We start from the raw sequence: 20,714 nt of genomic DNA on the forward strand, positions 1-20,714 counted from the left end.
AACAACCAAGCCAACACGACACGTCTTCGCCCACCCGACAACCCGTGCCGGAGCCCTGGAGCGGGGAGCTCCGGGAAAGATGGCAGCACCACACCGCGCTTGCTCTCCTCACCCCCAACTCCACTGAAATGGCAGCAAAGAAATGTTTCCCACGGCACAAACCCACAGGACAAGAGGGGGGCAGACGGCGACAAAACCCCAGGAACTGATCCAGAAGGCTGCTGTCACGGGAGGCTTGTTTGAACATGTGTGTAGGAGGCTGTTAGGTATCACTTGTATAGCCAACAGGTAGGAACAGGCAGTTTGTCCGTCAGTGATAAAGGGACAAATACAACGTATCTTTTAATTTGGCCATAAAAAGGCAGGCAGGCACGATTCACACTCTAACTTTGACCCTTGAAAACACGGCAACGAAAAGAAGCTAGACACAAAAGAGCACATCTGATACGGACCCAATTACGAAACGTCCAGAACTGGCAAATTCACAGAGAGGATCAGTGGCTGCCAGGGGTTAGGAGGAACGGCAATTGAGCGGTGACAGCTAGAGGGCGCCAGGTTTCTTTACAACTCTGAATATACTAAAAGCACAGAATTGTACACTTTATTATTGCCTTTTTTTTTTTTTTTTTGAGTCAGGGTCTCATGCTATTGCCTGGGCTAGAGTGTAGTGGTGTAATCATAGCTTCGTGGTTCACTGCAACCTCAAACTTCCAGGTGATTGTCCTGCCTTGGCCTCCCAAAGTGCTGGGATTATACATGTGAGCCATGGCATATGGCCATTTATATACTTTATTTTTTGAGACAGTCTTGCTCTGTTGCCCCAGCTAGAGTACAGTGGCATCATCATAGTTCACAGCAACCTCAAATTCTGGGGCTTGAACAATCTTCCTGCCTCAGTCTCCAAGTAGCTAGGACTACAGGTGGGCACCACCACGCCCCAGCTAATTTTTCTATTTTTAGTAGAGACAGGGTCTCGCTCTTGCTGAGGCTGGTCTTAATCTCCTGGCCTCAAGCGATCCCTCCCACCTCAGCCTCCCAGAGGGCTGGGATTACAGGCGTGAGCCACCGCGCCTGGTCCCATTTATATGCTTTAAATGAGTGGTTTGCACAGTATATGAATATCTTTAAGAAGCTATTAAAACATACTCGACATGCTGAGTGGCAGATGCACGGAGAGTAAACATCATGGGACACACAGGGCGGCGGCAGCCACTCCCACGGCCCGTCTCCAGCTCTGTGACAAGGTGGCTGCGCCTCCCTCCCTCAGCAGACGGTGCAAAGAGGCTCCCTGGCACTCTGCTGGCCTGGATGCCGAGAGCAGGAACAGAGAGGGCGCGGGGCGACATGCGCAGGTGAGATGCCCAGCCCTGCCCCGGCAGCCAGCTGCCCCTTCCGGCAGCAGAGCCCCTGGGCTGGCCGCTGGGAACTGGGATTTCAGAGTGTTCTCCCCACCCTAATGGATCTGGGGACCCTTTGCCTAACTGCTGGTGCAAACTGTGGTTCACGCAGGGCGCCTGCTTCCCTCCTGGAGTCTGGAACGTTCACACGCACCAGAGGGTGCTGCGTGACCAGCCCTGAAAACAGCCCTGGGCGCTGAGCTTCTGAGGGCTCCCTGGCTGGCAGCGTTTCACACGTTCAGACTCGTCACCGTCACGGGAGGACCCTGCCCCAGCGCCTGTCCCTGCGCTGACTGTTTCATGTCCTTTCTCTGCAACAATCAGTCCTGGGTGAGTTCTTCCAGTGAAGCTGGCTGAGGGTGGTCTTAGGGATTCCGGACACACCGTGCATCTAAAGAAAGTCCATACGATGAAATATGGAAATCAAAACAAGCACACATAGTATGAAAAAGCAACTTGGAAGGAACGGAGGGTATGCAGGAAGAAGGAAAGAAGCCGCTAGCATCAATATCCTCAGATAGGAGAAAGTGTTACATCCACGGATGAAATGAAATGAGGATGCCAAGACAAATGACATAGCAGACAAAGGAAGTTCACGGAAATTAAAAGTTTAACAGCAAAAATAAAAATTTCAATACAATGTTGGATGATAACAATAAGAAAATCTCCCAGAAAATACAGCAAAAAGGCCGAGAGATGGGAGAAAAAAGGAAAGTGAGATCAGAAAACAAAGGGACCCTTCAGGAGATGTGGCAATTTGTGGTGAAATCAGGTATTGTGTCTGAGTCAGAAACTGGCGGGGATTATAGAGCTGAACCAAGGGTAAGTACATAAAAACTAAGAAAACAAAAAAAGACAACGGTTAACTCCAGAGAGGCATGCAGAAAAGGGAAAGCCCCTGCAGAGCCCGGACACCTGGCTGTGAACCTGAGTAACCTCTTGTAATGGGGACCCACAAACCTGCCACACAGACTCCCCGGTGAGAGTGGGGTGGGACCGCGTGGACAGACTGCCCAGCGAGAATTAGTATATCATGACAAGTGTGTTATCTCCCAAAAGCAAACATGACCCAACATTTAGACGATATTAATGAAATTTACTACATTAACAGCTTCAAGTGGAAGAACCACAGATTCCTCTCAAAGATGCTGCAAAAGGATTTGATGAAATTCAAAACCTACTCCTGAATACAGTTCCTGGTACACCAGAAGCTGAATCTTCACTGAAAAACTCTTATCTACAGTGAGGAACCTACAGCGAGCATCTCGTGAGTGATGAAACACAGAAATATTCCCAGGAGTCGGGGGGTGAGGGTGCAGTCCACGTTCGCCCTCGCTGCTCTGTCCGTGCCAGGCCCGAGATCCCACTGCCAGAGGGGTTGCAAGTCGCCAGAGTGGCCCAGCTTAACACAAACATACAGAAATCCTAAGTTTCCCTACAATTATCAGTGATCAGTTGAAGACAAAATGGAAAAAACATTCTATTTACATAACAACAAAAGCGCACTTTTTACCCTGACACAAAGTGTGCAAGACCTGTCTGACACAATCACATAAAAAGGCTTTACTGAAATACACAAAATGAGACCTGAAATCACTGCAGGATACCACCAGGCTGTTGTATATTGCTACCTATGGAAAGATGTAAATTCTTCCCAAATTTCTCTCATGTATTCAATAGAGACCTGACATAAATTTTATGGGCCTTCAGAAGCTCATTCAAAGACTCATTTAGAAGAGAAAATGCTGTAATCCTAGCACTCTGGGAGGCTGAGGCAGGAGGATCGCTGGAGCCCAAGAGGTAGAGGTTGCAGTGAGCTGGGATGATGGCAACAGAGCGAGACCTTGGCTCCAAAAAAAAAAAACAAAACAAAACAAAACAAAAAAACCAAAAAGAAAGAAAGGAAATGCTTAAGAATAACCAAGAAAATCTGGAGGAAAAAACATGGGGAACTTTCCTCCAGATGTTAAAATGCAAAGCTGTGACAGCTAAAAATGTGTTACTGGTGAAGAGGTGGAAAAGCAGACGAAAAATAAAAACCCACCCTACATTTACGAGGACGCACGACATGCAAATCTGTGGGGGCGGCGGGATCCATCACCTGGGCAAGGCTAGAATTGTGCACCGCCTCAAGCAAGAAACGAATCCGAGAGAGATTAAAGGTCCGAATGTAAAAAGGAAAGCTATAAGAGTACAGGAGAGTGGAAGACTATTTTTATCATCAGAAAACTCCTTCCTGAGCAATAACCCAAATCTGGACGCTGCAAAGGAAACGCTCCAGAGGCGACCACAGAAAAGCTCAGCATCCGCTGGGTGGAACGCGGCACACCCCCGGCACACCCACGCCGCAGACCGTGGACATGCTTGTTACAAACACAGCAGATAAACCCATAGCACATAAAAAGCTCCTGCAAAGCCATAATAAAATGACAACCCACAGGAAAACAGGCACAGACTGAATATCAAGTGCACTGAATAAGGACAAATGGCCACTGGGCACAGAATGAGTCTCCCACCCCTAAGCTAGAGTTGAAACTCGAACCAGAAACTCTCTTTTATGTGTCGGATTTGAAAGGATCAGAAAGTCTGAAAATACACCATGTGGATATGGGAGTGGGGAACCAGCCATTCATGTGATATCTAGTGGGAATATCATGAAAAGCAATTTAACAGCATCTATCAAAATTTACACAGCACCTACCCTTTGATCCAGCAATTCGACTGTGAGAAATTCACACAACAGACATGGATATCCATTTGCATACGTGGATGACACAAATGTGAAAGGATGTTTGTGAAAAACGACCAACCTGAAAACAACCTAACTGCCCCCGGCCAAGGAGCAGGTGATGAAATGATGGTGCAGGCACCCCCGGAAGGTGTGAGAAGGGGATGAGCTCGAGACAGGGAAGACAGACAGGCCTCCAAGACGAGGACGTGAGGCAAAAGCCATCAGGGAAGCCCAGCGCACTCGCGAGGAAACCGCGCTGGGAGCGACGGCTGGGGGGCTCACCTGCTCCACGTGGGGCTCCTTGGCAAAGGAGATCCTGGCGATGGAGTGGGACGCGATGCACAGCTCCTGCCCGTTCACCTCGCCCTCCTCCACTTCCACGATGCCTGCGGGAGGTGGGCTCGCCTCAGCCAGCTGCGGGGCCCCAGCCAGGGCGGCCGTCCCACTCTCCCGCACTCGAGTGCGCGGGGGACCTGAGCTTTGCAGCCATCCAGGCTGCAGCAATTCTCCCCACCTGTGCCTCACCTTGTGCCGCGACTCTTCCTGCAGCACCCTCTCCACGGCTGTCCTGGGTCCTAGCCCCCCCACCCCACCCGTCTGCGTGGGGGGCTTTGCCCAGGGAGGAGCCTCACCTGGAGCCACGGCTCCCCTGGGAGGAGGAGCCCCAGCAGAGGCTCCAGCACCCCCAGAAGACAAGGCGGGGTGGACATCCAGGAAGCCAGGCCTGTTTGGGTGAGTGGGCAGGGCCAAGGTCGCAGGCTGTTTCTGAGCCATTTCTAATGAACATGGCTGCTGACCACGTCAGACCACCCCACGCAGGGCAAAGCGACCCACAGCCCGCCCAGCGGCACCTGCAGGGCACAGACAGGCCTTGCCACTCCCAGAGGGGTCATGGGGCTGGTCCCCAGCATCCCCACTGAGCCAATCAGCACGTGACATGAGGAGGGACACACCTGGGAGGTCACCCAAGCCGAGCTACTTAGGGTGCAGAAGGCCCTCCCTGCCACCACTCCCCCACCCCCACACACCCGGGCCTCACCTGTGTTCTGGGCGCTGACGAAGGCCACCTTGTTGGTGTCAGGCTCAAGGCGGATGAAGCCACACTCTCTGTGCATGGGTTTTCGCGTGTCCGGGTGGAAGGAGTTGAACCTGGGTGGGAAGTAGGGAGGTGGGGCCAGGGCACCCACCCACCGGACCTGACTGCGAGGAGCAGGTGCACGGCAGGGCCGGGGCCATCCACCTGCGCTTGAGGCCTGGAGCTTCCACCTGCCAGACCCTTACACTTGCCCACTCATTCTGGCACTGTCTGTCCTCCGGCTGACCATCAAGTCTTGAAGACAGAACCTTGTCCTTAATAATCTCGGGGTATACACTTTCCCCCGGTCCTAAGCACTCCATGAACACTAGAGACAACTACTGTAAAATCCCACCCTAACGCAACTTTCCTCTTGAGCTATATTCTTGGTAAGAGTCCAATTAATGCATATGGTAACAAAGAGAACAGGTATTGAGTTATTACGGTATAATTTCTTACCAACCCTCATCACTAGTGCAGATTCACGACGGTAAGTGAGAGAGACCTGTCTTGCACTGACAGCACAGACCTGCAACTTAAAGACTAACTCACTTATCATTTCACTAGCATTCTGCACTGCTGTAGGGAATCTGTGTCTACCATTCCCAGAGATAAGCGTCCGGTAGGTTAGTGCTGGTGCTACACATGCTCCCTTTCCAACCCCGAAAAAGAAAGGGACTCTGGATCATAATGTAGCATGCACACAGACACATACACCATTACATTTGTCAAGATATCTTTTCTACCCTATTCTTTCATTTTTCTTTTTACACGAGTCACAAAACTTACTTTCTGATCCTCTAATGGGTCATAATCCATGGTTTTAAAAAGACGGCTTTATACTGTTCTGGGTTATCTTGCACTGTCCAGTTTCTACCTTTCGGTTTATGTGCAGAGATGTTACTTCGCCCTCATCTATTCAGTCAGGAATACAAAAAGGTACGAGATAATACTTTTAAAAATAACAAGATCCTCTACATCTTTGTGAAATCGCTAGCCATTATACCAGGTGTCCTCAAGCTATGGCCCACGGGCCATATTCGGGTGTTTTTGCCCATTCGTTTTTTTACTGCAAAATAAGATATGCACAGTGTGCGTAGGAATTTGTTCATAGTTTTTTTTTTAAACTATAGTCCAGCCCTCCAACAGTCTGAGGGACAGTGAACTGGCCACCTGTTTAAAAAGTTTGAGGACCCATGCATTATACAAATAGTACCATGTCAATTTAGGAAGATTCTTTTTTTTTTTGAGACAAAGAGTCTCATTCTGTTGCCGTGGCATCAGCCTAGCTCACAGCAACCTCAACCTCCTGGGCTCAAGCGATCCTGCTGCCTCAGCCTCCAGAGTAGCTGGGGCTACAGGCATGCACCACCATGCCTGGCTAATTTTTTCTGTATATTTTAGTTGGCCAATTAATTTTCTTTCTATTTTTAGTAGAGTCGTGGTCTTGCTCTTGCTCAGGCTGGTTCTGAACTCCTGACTTTGAGCAATCCACCCGCCTCGGTCTCTCAGAGTGCTAAGATTACAAGGTTTGAGCCACCACGCTCGGCCTCTCTTTTTAACTTAAAATTGTACAGTGGGGATTGGGGAAGGAAGAGTTTTGCTTTTTATTTTACATACTACTTTACTGTTTAAACTTTTAAAACGTGTAATTAAAAAATAAAGCTATCCCAAGCACGTCTTCCGTCCTGGTGGCCCTTCCACTTCAGACACCCCACGCTGTTGTCGCCTTAAAAGCAGCACGATTTCCCTGCTGCATGGGGCGGGGTGGGGAGAGACAGGGCACCTCCAAGGACGTTTGCTCTGCCCTGTGCTAAGGATCTGAGAACCACAGCACTAGTGGCTTAAGACCTCAAATAGCTCAGGGTAAGTGTAAAAGAAAGCCACGTTCTCTTATTTTCAGGATATTAGGGTGATTAATTTTCACCAGGAATTAAGCACATACACTTGTTCTGATGCTTGGATTAACAAAGCTATAACTCTGTGGTCAGCCTAACATCTTAAAAAACAGAACCCACCCCCTCAGCCCCCCAGGAGGCACCTGCCATGGCACAGGTGGCACCATTTTCACCGGCCATGTCTCAGTGGCCAGGCTCGGCCGAGGCAGAGGGTGCCTTTCTGAAATAGATCCACAAGTTCCTCTGCACCTTCCCGCCTGGCATTGGTCTTTGATCAGTCTGGAATTATCTTCAGAGACCTGGGGTGCGGGACAAGGACTTACGAAAAGTTCAGCATGGGCTGGCCCACGTGGGAGATGTGCACCTCCTCCAGGTACTGGAAGGGCTGCAGCGTCGGGAAGGTTCCAGCTCCTGGCGGGTCCGACAGCCAGGTGCCCAGCATCCAGGACAGCGGCTCCACCACCGGGTTCATCTTGGGAGGCTCTGAGGACAAAGGCGAGACAGTCAGCGGCCTCGCTGGGCTTCAGGTGAGCATGAGCATGTTTTTGGTGGTGACGGGTAAGCCTGTGGGAGTCGAGAGGGGCAGGAAAAGGCCGAGTGCCAGGGAGCGTCACACTGCAAGGTCCCTCTCCAGAAGCCTCTGCAGTCCCTAGAGAGCCAGGAGGGCCTGGCGCTCCCACGGGGCCTGGGGGCACGCATATGGCACGTCGGTGCCCTGGCGTGAGGACTGAGAGACGACCATAAGGAGCTGGAGGGAGAAAATGAAAAGGGGACAGAGGGTCTCCCGGCAGGTGAGATGGGACAGCGCACACGGTGAGCGGACCAGCCTGGGGACTGCTGCCAGCCTCTGGGAGCAGGGACCTGGGTGGCGTGGCGGGCCAGTGGGCCCCTGGACACGGTCACCTGCCGGCCCGGCTCTCATCCCACCGAGGGTGAAGGATGACAGCGCAGGCCTGGGTGCTGCCCTATACACGTTCTGGAGGAGCCGCCGGGCGAGACCACAGGAAAGCCCCGACACACAGCGCCCTCAAGGCCAGGGAAAAGGAGGTCGAAACTCTCCTGGCTGCGACCTGCTTCCCACATGCCTTCTTATATCTCAAGTCTAGGTGCTTTAAATGAAAGAATAAAAACGATACTAAGAGAAGCAGAAGTGGAGAGAAGTACGCGTCAGTTGCCTGTGCACAAGCCTAATCTACTGAGCCATACTTTCTGTTTTTTGTTGGAGTCTTGCTTTGTCGCCTGGGTTGAGGTGCAGCGGTGTGATTGTAGCTCACTGCAGCTTCAACTCCTGGGCTCAAGTGATCCTCCCGCCTCAGCTTCCCGAGTAGCTGGGACGGTAGGTGCCACCCCCATACCGGGCTAATTTTTCTATTTTTTGTAGAGATGGGGTCTTGCTCTTGCTCAGGCTGATTGGTCTCCAATGGTCTTCCCGCTTCAGCCTCCCACAGTGCTGGGACTACAGGCAGAAGCCACGGTGCCTGGCCCTGAATGGCATGTTTTATTTAGTAAACCCACGCCGTGGAAGCAAAGAGACTGGTTTCCACATCAGGACTGCAAATGTTTCCTCCAGCCTGGCGTGAAGAGAAGACATACCGAGGGGGACGGGAGCTCCTAGAACCATCTCGGCCTCTGAAACCACGCAATCCTGGACTATAATTTGTAAGCAGTCTGGGAAAAGAACATCCAGGAGGAAAGGCAGGCAAAGGGCCCGGAGGTGGAGGAGACCAAGGACCTGAGGACCAGCCCTGAGGACCACTGCGCACTGAGGAGGGCCACGCACTCGGCCTGGCCCAGCGGAGTCAGGGCCCACGTGAGGGCGGTGGGCGGAGGCCCAGGAACCGGCCCCTCTGCCCGCCGGGCTGCTCGGGGCAGGAACAGGTAGCCCCCGGCAGCAGGCGGGTGAAGTCCGTTCCTCTTCTAGCCCGGCCCACGCCTTTCGCTGTTTCCTTTTCAAGCTCCCTGAGAGAAGTCAGAAAGTGAAGGTGGGAACGCTGGGACTTTGACAGAACTTTCCTGATCAGATAATAAGAGAACACTAAAATCAGGATTTTAGTCACAATGTTTGATGGAGACAAGGAATAAAAGCTTCAGAACGCAAAGCGTAGAACTCTGCTGACTATAACCTTTATGTGCTACTTGTTATCTACGAGGGTTGAATCAATTCACTGGACGTGCCGGATGCCCTCCTGGGAGGAGGATGCGGCCACTCGCTCACAGAGCAGATAAACACCGCTGCCCACCCTGTGGACGCACTCTCTGGCACAGGAAGACAGGCGACACACAAAGAAATCAGTAAACGATGCAGAATCTAGTGGGAGATGGGGTTTGGGGCACTTTGAGAACCTACTTTAAGGGGACAAGGACGGCCTCCTGGAGGTGTACCAGGATCAGGGAGGGGCTGGGGGCGCTGCGGCTGCTCCGGAGAGCAAACCAGGCAGAAGTGTGGCAGGCACAGAGGCCCTGGGTGGCAGGAGGCCAGGGCGGGTGGGGGAGGGAGAGCTGGGAGAGCCTCACCGGCCCAGAAGGGCTCCGGCCTTGGCTGTGAACAGACAGAAATCCTGGAGAGGCCGGAGCTGGGAGGGCCGAGAAGCCGCGACCGCAGGAAGCCAGGGGGTAACTGCAAAACTCCTGGTGGAGGCATCAGGAAGGCCCTATCTAGACCTATTCTGCAGGCAGAGCCAGCTGCATCTGCTGATGGCTTGGACATGGGACGGGAGACAGAGAGGACTCTGAGGGTTCTGACCCGAAGTGCTGAGAAGATGAGCTGGCACTGACCCAGGGCAGAGATGAGGAAGACTGAGAGCAAGAGCTTGGGAGGCCTAAAGACACCTGCACTCGAATGTTTAGAGCAGCACAATTCACAGTTGCAACGATGTGGAAACAACCCAAGTGCCCATCAATACACAAGTGGGGGCCAGGCACGGTGGCTCACGCCTGTAATCCTAGCACTCTGGGAGGCCGATTCGGGAGGATCGCTCAAGGTCAGGAGTTCAAAACAATCCTGAGCAAGAGTGAGACTCAGTCTCTACTAAGAACAGAAAGAAATTAATTGGTCAACTAAAAATATATAGAAAAAATTAGCCAGGCATGGTGGTGCATGCCTGTAGTCCTAGCTACTCGGGAGGCTGAGGCAGAAGGATTGGTTGAGCCCAGGAGGTTGAGGTTGCTGTGAGTTAGGATGATGCCACGGCACTAGAGTGGCAATAGAGTGAGACTCTGTCTCAAAAAAAAAAATACATGAGTGGGTTAATAAAATGTGGTATATGTATACCATGGAGTTCTACTCAGCCACAAAAAACAATGGTAATCTTGCACCTCTTGTATTATTCTGGATAGACCTGGAGCCCATTCTACTAAGTGAAGTATCTCAAGAATGGAAAAACAAGCACCACATGTACTCACCATTTAATTGGTATTAACTGATCAACACTTAAGTGCACATATAGTAATAACATTCATTGTGTATCAGGCAGATGGGAGGGGGAGGAGGGGATGGGTATATTCATACCTAATGGGTGTGGTGTGCACTGTCTAGGGCAGACGTCCTCAAACTACAGCCTGAGGGCCACTGCGACCCACCTAGCACATTTATCCGGCCCTCCGGGTGTTTTTGCTGCTGCTGCCTGTCCAGCTTAGCAGCCGACTCGTCCCGGGCCCACAGTGCGCGTGTGTGGAATGTGTGCCGCACTCTCCAACGGCCCGCCAATGGTATGAGGGACAGTGAACTGACCCCTGTTAAAAAAGTTTGAGGACCCCTGGTCTAGGAGATGGACACACTTGAAGCTCTGACTCAGGTAGGGCAAGGGCAATATACATAACCTAAACATTTGTACCCCCGTAATATGCTGAAATAAAAAAAAAAAATCAGTCACCCGAGATGAACCAAGTCCTGTGATTTTCAGAATAAACAGAAATCATTATTTTTCAGACAGACAGCTATGGCCTTAAAGAATCTGTTGATTTGGAGACTTTATCACGCTTTGCACTGAAAAGGAAGTTTGCAAACCTCAGCTTTTCTGGCCCAAATGTGTGGCGCTAGTGTGGAGCACGTCACGTGTCAAGGAGGTGTCAGAGGCCCCATCACCGCGCCCCGGCTCTCTGCCGGCCTGGAGCCTGGTGCCCACCCCGCCTCCCAGCACAGCCGAGTTCATGACCCGCCTGCACTGCAGCTGGACCCTGGGCAGAGGGGCAAGGGCCGTGCCCAGCCCTGCGGTGGTGTTCTCAAGAGCCAGCCCCGGCCCTCAGGGTGGGGGATCCGGTCGAGGGGTGTGGGTGGCGCAAGCCTGGCCAGCTCGGCACCCTGGGCATAGGGCTGTGGACGGGGCTTGGTCTGCCTGGATCCACTCCACAGGGTGCAGAATCCGACCTGTGCTCTACTCAGAGTCGTGACCTACAGTGCACTTCAGTGTGGACGTCACAGGGGCCTCACTCTGAAGGGCTCCCTTGGAGAAGTCAGAAGAGCTTGGCAGCACCCCCACGCCTCGCCAGTACAACACGCATGTGGCCAGGGTGGGGAGGGGCCACGCACCGATCTCAGGTCCCTGACTCTCAGGGGCTGGGAGAGAGAGCGAGTGTGGAACATGCTGCACGCTCATTATCACGCTCATTATCTACACTGATCCTTCCCGACAAAGCCCTTCTCTTCTGAGGCTAACGTCCTTTCAAAATTGCTAGACTGCTCACAGAGACCATCAGTCCTGCCGACACGCACGCAGCATCAGAACCAGTGTCCATTCCTCCTCTGAAGTTTTCTTGGCTAGTTGCGTCCTTTCACCAAGGCCAAGCAGCACCCCAGGAATGGGCCAAGCCCGCCCCCTAGGGTGGGAGTTGCGCAACTGCCACAGAGACCCCGGGACGCTGTGGGTTGCTGGGGGTGGGGCAGAAGCAGCTCACCTCCGGCTCAGGACCCCCACCCGCCCGCCTGCCTCCCCGTGCCCAGTGCTCACTGGCAGAGCCCACGACAATAAGCTCCCCTCAAACAAACGCAGTGGCGAGGACGCCACCCCCCAGACCACTGGGGAGCTCCCACAGCGCCTCCTGGGCCCCCTCCCGCCCTCCCTCTAGCAGCAAGACCAGGCACGGCCCCAGTGAGGCCCCTGCGGCTGGGGCCGGCAAGGAGGCTCCCCAGTGTCCCGTGAGAGGCAGAGAGAGACAGGTGGACGGCCCTTCCTTCCTGCAGAACCTCTTGGGGACCTTGGGGGGAGCCCCGTCAGGTCAGTCGGCATCACCACCGTCTCATCCAGGAATCAAAAGAACAAAACAAAGATAATCAATAAAAACTTTTCCCAGAACTGGACTGTCAGGGAAAACAGGTCACAGGTACGACCCACAGCCACCCATATACACGCGGGGGCCGTGGAAGCGGCTGGGACGGTCAGAGCTTCGCTGCAGGGCAGGGAGGGAGCTCGGGACCAGCCAGGCCTGGACACTGGCGCAGGCAGGTCCTTCGCAAAGGTGAGCAGCCCCCTGTTCACGACAGCAGCAGAGGGAGCCGGTGGCCCTGGGGAGAGGGGCAGCCAGAAGGGGAGCCCTGGACCCCGAGTCCCCTGAAGCTCCCTGGTCCCCCTCCACCACAGGCAGCTCCTGCAAACAGCTGGCCCAAGATGCCCACAGTCGCCAGGAGCAGGACAGTGGCCAGGCCGGCCTCTGCGCAGGGTAGCAGCGCGGGACGTGCCGCAGCGCTGTGTGCTGTCCCTGGACACGCCCCGCTCAGAGACCACGACAGGCGGCAACAGCGTGGAGAAGAGCAGAAAAGCTGTAAGATGGTGACCAGACATTTCACCACGTGCTTTGAGAAGGGAATGGGGCAATCACCCCTGCGCAGACAGACCACTGACTGGAAATGCAAGAACTCAGGAAAGAAACAGCAAGAAAACAGGAGACGGCAGAAGTTGGGAAAGAAGTAAAAGAAGGGAAAAAATCTGGGACGCAGGTGGCTGTAACACAGACAAATGGAAACCAGGCTAGAAAGAGCCAGAGCCCTTGCGAGTGGCTGGTGTGGCAAGGGTTCACACAGAAAGCCCTCCTGGATGCTGGCCGCGCAGCTCACCAGCCCACGACACAAACGTGAGACTGCAGCTCAACAGAGAGCAAGCGCCTGCTAAGAAATCCCAGGGAAAGCTGGGTGTGGCGGCTTGGTGAGGACAGGCGAGCCCGGCTGGCTCCAGCTCGAGGACTGGGCCTACGCAAAGTCTGTTCCAGTGTGACAGGACTGTCTGTCCCACCACATCCCCCAGGTCGGCCCAAGATGTGCCAGGATGCCTTTTATCTAGGAGGAGGGCAGAGTGATCAGAGATGACCCGTGGAAGGGGGTTCTGCTCAGCCCTCCCTCGCCAGAAGCAGGTGTCAATACAAGGAATCCTAGCAAAATGCAGAAAACGACATCAGAGGGGACACAGAAAGGCGACAGCAAGAGTGCACAGATGGGAGGCCACAGGAGTGGGGTGGGGAAGGTGCTCCAGGGAGCACCCTCTGCTCCTGAGTTGGGGAGTGATGGTGGAGAACTGAGTAGCCAAGTCCCGCACAGGGCAGGGCTTGGGCTGAGAGCAGGTTTCTGGCTGGGGCTGGGAAGCAGAGGGAGCTGTGCTCAGCAGACAGGCTGCCCAGGGCCTGCGAACCTCAGGGGTGTGAACACAGGGGCACACGTGTCCTCTGCTCCTCAACAACGCGTGGGCCAGGTCTGAACGAGGCCTGACCCAACAGGAGCTGTGCTTTGGGGGTCTCAGGCAGGTGAGAGGAGCTGGGAGGCCACCCAGGTCAAGGGGACTGAGCCCAGAAGCCAGAAGCCCAGGGCCAGGGGACAGAATTGCCAGAACCAGAACACAGGAAGAGGCTTATGCTGCTCATGTGGCCAGGGAAGCAGAAGAGTAAGAGAGGCAGGTGGCAGGAGTGGGCAGGGGAAGGAGATGACCAGTGGCTGATGCCATCGGCCTGGCCACCTGGAAAGGGGCCGGGAACTTTAGTGGGACGGGCAGGGTGAAAGTGCACAGGTCAAGAGAGCTGAGGTAGACACCAGTCCCAGGGCCAGATGGCATCACCAAAGAGGGTGAGCTCCGCCCAAGAAGCGGTGCCTGAGCGGGGGGGGTGTCCCAGAAAGAGCCGTAATCCTGTCACAAACTCCGGCTGAAACTCACTCAGCCACACGTGTGCTTGCAAATCGACTCTGCCACAACTGGCAAGTGCGCGCCAATCACGGGAAACAGGTGCAGAGGCGAAGTTTGCGAGTCCTCTGGGGAGGGACTGCTGACTCGTGTGGCACTCAGGGCTCACGTCTGCCAGGCTCTCCAGACAAACACAGATCACGCCACACTCCGGAGAAAAAGTAGCACGACTGGAAAGGAAGGCGCACGCCATTAACTGTGCGCGGAGGCTGTTCTGGTTGCCCGAGTTACGACCGAGGCAGCCGCACTGAGAGACCGGACTCTGCAGGAAGGGCCGACTGCTCTGAGAAATGCTGCGAGTTCTTCGGTCCTCCAGGCTTGCTGCTATTTGCTCTTCACTGTAATGAATTTTAATTTGAACAAGGACAGCAGGTTGGGTCCTGCTCCCTCTTGGCCCCCTGCACCTGGCTGGGCACCTCCTGCTCCCTGGGTCCCAGCTGCACGGCCGCCCAGGGAACTGCCACAGCTCCGGCCACTGAGACTCCTGCCTTCCTTGAACACGGCAGGGAGGGGAGGGCAGGACGACCAATCAGGTAATTCTAGAATCCAAATATCAGGTTGGCCTGAAACTAGATACATGTTAAAATTCATCAAACTATGTCCTCAAAATTTGTGTATTTTACACACTATGTAAATGCACTGGAAAAAGAAAACTAAATGTAAAATGAAGCAAAAAGTATAATTAATAAAGGATCTGGCCTATTTGCCACTTTCACCCTCTTTAAATAAGTCAGACAGGCTTTTCTACGCATTTTTTTCCTGATTTCATTTTTCTTTTACTAAACTCGCCACTGAACTGCAAAACCAAAATTTTAAATTTCCTACAAGAAATTTAAATTTTCATTTTTTGGCCGAGACATTAAAAGCAGGCTTACCCATCCCTAAGTTTTCTAAACTCCAGACACACGGGCAAGGTTCCTCAAGGTTGTTTTCTGCCAGTTGACGGGAAATGTTTGCACCTGGCTGTTAATGTTCTGCAGGAAGTGAATGCTGAACTTAAAGAGTGCATTCTGGGAACTGTAGTGCCCTTGTGACGGTCATTTCTCAGAATACAGTGGGAGACAAAGGCAGCCCTGGAGAACACAGAATTTTAGAGCTGTAGGAGCTTTGGAGATCGAGTCAGATTTTATGAACGAGGGGCAGGCCAGGGAGGTTAGACGTTTTCTGCAAGGACTGAGACCCTCCGCTGTTCCACCAACCACAACAGAGGGAAGCAACCCATCAAACGGGAAAAACACGCTGGGCCAGACACATCATGAAAGCTGATCCTCTCTGGACAGTCCCTCTGGAACCCCTGCGTGTACTGTTCTGTCTCCTGCAGGGCTGGCCACCACTTCTCTGGCTTTAAAGGTGGAGGCTGCAAGACTGCTGTGTCCTGGCAAACTGCCCGGGAACTTAGGGACGAAACCTTCCTTATGCCTCCCACTTTCACAGCACCCTGTGTTAGTGACAACAGTGCTTTCTGCCACAGCACATGGTGCACATGGAAAAATGACATGTATAGCTCAGTACAACAGGGTGTAAGGAAGGTGAGGCTGCCCGACCTGGCTGTCCCAGGAGGGGCTATCCTGGCACATGGTGACGCATTTGGGTCCCACTGGCAGGGTGGGGAGGGGACTGTTGTTTTTTATATCAAGGGCCGGTGCGGTGGCTCACGCCTGCAATCCTAGCACTCTGGGAGGCCAAGGCAGGAGGATCAATCAAGGTCAGGAGTTCAAAATCAGCCTGAGCAAGAGCGAGACCCCGTCTCTATTAAAAGTAGAAAGAAATTGGCCAACTAAAAATATATAGAAAAAACTAGCCGGGAATGGTGGCGCATGCCTGTAGTCCCAGCTACTTGGGAGGCTGAGGCAGAAGGATCGCTTGAGCCCAGGAGTTTGAGGTTGCTGTGAGCTAGGCTGATGCCACAGCACTCTAACCCAGGCAACAGAGTGAGACTCTGTCTCCAAAAAAAAAAAAAAAAAAAAAAAAACACCACACAAACAAACAAACAAACATAAAGGGGGTCCAAATAGTTATTTGCAGGTGTTATGTTTGATTACTTACTTAATCTAAATGTCCAAATTGAAGAAGTATTAGCATTGATAGTGCGGGGGTGGGGAGGAAGCTTTCAGTTTCAACTCTGCAATGGAAAGAGCTTAGAAGCTGTAACTCCCATCTTTACGAGAAAAACACTGAATGAACTGAAAATCAACAACTTTTCTTGGACCTACCAGAGAAGTGAGGTCACAGACATCTCCCCTACGACAGAGAGAATCACCTCCACCTGCTTACCTGGAGCAGCAACTGCAGGAGCTGTGAACTGGTGGGACCTCTTGATTTGGATTAAGTGCTGGAGGCTAAGTGTGGCAAGCATGAGTTTTACTTCCAGGAACTCCATCAGGTTCTCAGCATGAAAAGCCAGGAAAAAAAACCCTCAGTCTCTGGCAAAGAAGAGGAGGTGACCATGTGAAATGGGCCCAGGCATTCTCCAAGACAAAGGCTGTTCTGCACTAACAGACCTCACCAGGGGCTCATCGCACCTGGGGAAGGGCGTTTCCCACTTCACCCCCTTCCTGTCTCACCTACAGTGGGGAAAAGAAAGGAAGAAATGCCTGTGAAAGTCACAGGTCACAGCTCTGGGACACAGGCCACTAAAAGGCCGACATTTATTAATAATTATATGGCCAGGTGGCTCATGCCTGTAATCCCAGCACTCTCTGCAGAAAAGGCAGGATAATCACTTGGGACAAGGAGTTCGATACCAGCCTGGGCAACACAGTAGAGACCCATCTCTACAAAAAAAAAAAAAAATTAGCTGGGCATGGTAGTGGTACACCTGTAGTTCCCCCCAGCTACTAGGGAGGCTGAGGTAGGAAGAGCTCTCGAGCCCAGGAGTTTGAGGCTGCAATGAGCTATGACTGCACCACTGCACTCCAGGCTGGGCAACAGAGCAAAACCCTGTCTCTCAAAATAATAATAATAATAATAATTGTAAGATATAGACCACCCCCCTCCCCCCACCACACTACAGGGCTCTGGATAACAACATGGATGGCAGTGGAAAAGCCCCCAGGCAGTGCAAGGTGTTCTTAGAGAAACCCAAAGACAACAGGGGAGACAAAAACAAGGCCCCTCGACAATGGGAAGCCCCAGCACCTTCAGCTACTGCAGACATCAAACACAGCTGACTGCTAGCCAGATTCGGGTAAGACCTCACGATAAAGGCTGATTTGCCTCGGTTCCTATTACAGTCATGTGACGCTGAACAACGGGGGATACAGTATGAGAAACGGGTCACCAGGTGATTTCTTTGTTGTGTGCACATCAGAGAGCATCTACACAAACCTAGATGGCTCAGCCCTACTCCACACCTGTGTGCTGTAGCCTATTGCTCCTCAGCTACAAACCTGTACAGCATCTTCCTGTACCGTACTGAACACCACTGTAGGCCTGTGGTCCCCACCCCTGGCCGTGGACCAGCCGTGTGGGGCCGCACAGCAGGAGGTAAGCGGCAGGCGAGGCTTCATCTGCATTTGCAGGTCCCCCCGCCCCCAGCCCTGGTCCATAGAAAAACCGTCTTCCATGAAACCTGTCCCTGGTGCCATAAAGGTTGGGGACTGCTGCTGTAGGCAACAGTACCACAACGGTAAGTATTTATGTATTTAAATACATCTAAAAGTAGAAAAAGTACAGTCAAAATACTGTATAAAAGATAAAAAGTGTCACTTCTGTACAGGGCACCTAACACAAATGGAGCTTGCAGGACTCACAGTTGCTGTGGGTGAGTGGCCCAGGACGTTACTGTACACGACTGTAGACTTCATAAACACTAGACTACACTAAACTGATTTTTTAAAACGTAATTGAGTTACAACAGCCACAATGTCACTAGGTGATAGAGAATTTTCAGTCCTATTATAATCCCATAGGACCACTATGGCACATGTGCTTCAGGTGACTGAAGTGTCATTACATGACATATAACTATACCTGATGTGTCATGTCTACCTTTCAACAAAACAATTACAGGCCATGCTAAAGACACGAAACCACCATGTCAAGAGACAAAACAAACATCAGAACCAGACCCAACACACGGCAGAGATTCGGGAATTCTCAGACATTGGGAATTTAAAACAGCTGTGGTTAACCTGCTAAGGGCTGTCATGGAAAAAGCGGACTTGCAAGAATGGATGAGCAATGTAAGAGGAAATGGATGCAAGAGTCAAAGGGATATGCCACCAATCAAAAACACTGTAACAGAAATGAAGAGCCTCTGATGGCCATCAGCAGAATGGATGCGGTTGAGGAAAGAATCAGCAGGCTGGCAGATATGTCAACAGAAGCTTCCCAAACTGAAATGCAGAAAGAAAAAAAAGAATAAAAGATTAAAAAAAACCAACCCAAATCTAGGGGCATATCATATTCAAGCGGTAGAAAAGCAAAGATAAAAAAGAATGCTGAATGAAGCCAGAGGGAAAAGTTCTTACATGAAGAGCAAAAAGGATAAAAATTACAGCAGACTTGTCAGAAACTGTGCAAGCAAAAACAACAACAACAAAAGAGTAGAATTCTATATTCAGTGAAACTATCCTTCAGATGCAAAGGGGAAATAAAGACTTTCTGAAGTAAGAAGGAGAGAATTCCTTGCCAGTAGACCTTCCCTGCAAGAAATACTAAACGCAGTTCTTCAGAAGAAGGAATGTGTCACAGGCCAGGGACATGGCTATACATGAAAACAGAAGAGCTTCCGAGAGGAATAGGTGATGGTAAAATAAAATCTTTTCGTTTTTCTTATTTTAACTGACCTAAAAGAAGTATAACTGATATGCTAAGAGAAGAGAGAAAATGAAATCATATAAAATGCCCAGCTAATTCAGGTGTGGTGGTATGCACCTGTAGTCCCAGCTGCTCAGAAGGCTGAGGCAGGAGAATCACTTGAGCCTAGGAGTTCAAGCCTAGCCTGGGCAACATAGCAAGACTCCATTTCTAAAAATTAAGAAAAAATTGGGCCAGGCACAGTGACTCATACCTGTAATCCTAGCACTCTGGGAGGCTGAAGCGGACGGATTGCTCAAGGTCAGGAGTTCAAAACCTGCCTGAGCAAGAGCAAGATCCCGTCTCTACTAAAAATACCTAGAAATTAATTGGCCAACTAAAAATATATAGGAAATATTAGCCGGGCATGGTGGCCTATGCCTGTAGTCCCAGCTACTTGGGAGGCTGAGGCAGAAGGATTGCTTGAGCCCGGAATTTGAGGTTGCTGTGAGCTAGGCTGATGCCATGGCATTCTAGCCCAGGCAACACAGTGAGGCTCTGTCTCAAAAAAAAAAAAAGAAAGACCCAATGATATGTTGTGTATAAGAAACCCACTATAAATATAAAGACATACAGTAAAAATAACGGGATAGAGAAAGACATACCGTGTTAATACTAATCAAAAGAAAGCTGAAGGCCGGGCGTGTTGGCTCATGCAAGCTCAGGATTCAAGACCAGCCTGAGCAAAAGTGAGACCCCATCTCTACTAAAAAAATAGAAAGAAATTAGCTAGACAACTAAAAAATATATACATATAAAAATTAGCTGGGGGCCGGGCGCGGTGGCTCACGCCTGTAATCCTAGCACTTTGGGAGGCCGAGGCGGGCAGATTGCTCAAGGTCAGGAGTTTGAAACCAGCCTGAGCAAGACCCCGTCTCTACCAAAAATAGAAAGAAATTAATTGACCAACTAAAAATATATATACAAAAAAAAAAAAAAATTAGCCGGGCATGGTGGCGCATGCCTGTAGTCCCAGCTACTCGGGAGGCTGAGGCAGAAGGATCGCTGAGCCCCGGAGATTGAGGTTGCTGTGAGCCAGGCTGACGCCACGGCACTCACTCTAGCCTGGGCAACAAAGTGAGACTCTGTCTCAAAAAAAAAAAAAAAAAAAAAAATTAGCTGGGGATGGTGGGGCATGCCTGTAGTCCTAGCTACTTAGGAGGCTGAGGCAGGAGGATCACTTGAACCCAGGAGTTTGAGGTTGCTCTGAGCTAGGCTGACACCACGGCACTTTAGCCCGGGCAAAAAATAAAGAAAGCTAGAGTAGTTTCAGATGAAGTATTAATAGAAACAAGGATAAGAAAAATTATCAGGGAGAAAGAGGGGCAATACATAATGATGAAAGTATCACTTCTCCCAGAAGACACATGATGCTTAAGGCGGATGTGCCTAACAGAGAATCAGACTACATGAGACAAAAACTGACAGAACTGCAAGCAGAAAATAGTGAGATGATGAACTCACTATTACAGCTGAGACTTTAAAAGCTGCCATCAGAAACCGAGACCAGCAGGCGAAAAAGCAGTGAGGACACAGCTGACTCCACAGCACCACCAATCAAGGACAAAACGGACATCTCTGGACTACTTCATCCAACAGAACACACATTCACTAAGACAGACCACATTCAGGGCCATTAACATGCCTTAACAA

General features: G+C 51.4%; 1 protein-coding gene across 3 annotated transcripts in view; it reads right to left on the minus strand.

The window, feature by feature from the left end:
- The window catches only part of THAP4 (THAP domain containing 4), a 45,486-nt gene that overhangs the window by 7,333 nt on the left and 17,439 nt on the right, over positions 1 to 20,714 (minus strand). The window contains exons 1-4 of one of the 3 annotated variants that reach the window (XM_076006131.1): positions 16,536 to 16,681; positions 7,425 to 7,584; positions 5,168 to 5,277; positions 4,411 to 4,514 (exon numbers count right to left, since the gene is read on the minus strand). In XM_076006131.1, the coding sequence (XP_075862246.1) occupies positions 4,411 to 4,514; positions 5,168 to 5,277; positions 7,425 to 7,584; positions 16,536 to 16,641 (480 nt within the window). In that variant the 5' untranslated portion in view covers positions 16,642 to 16,681. Of the gene's footprint in view, positions 1 to 4,410; positions 4,515 to 5,167; positions 5,278 to 7,424; positions 7,585 to 15,136; positions 16,176 to 16,535; positions 16,682 to 20,714 lie in introns of those variants that run through there. The other 2 variants (XM_012755649.3, XM_012755648.3) reach the window with 2 other exon arrangements.

The sequence above is a fragment of the Microcebus murinus genome, chromosome 8, assembly GCF_040939455.1.
Source record: "Microcebus murinus isolate Inina chromosome 8, M.murinus_Inina_mat1.0, whole genome shotgun sequence".
NCBI classification, from domain to species: domain Eukaryota; kingdom Metazoa; phylum Chordata; class Mammalia; order Primates; family Cheirogaleidae; genus Microcebus; species Microcebus murinus.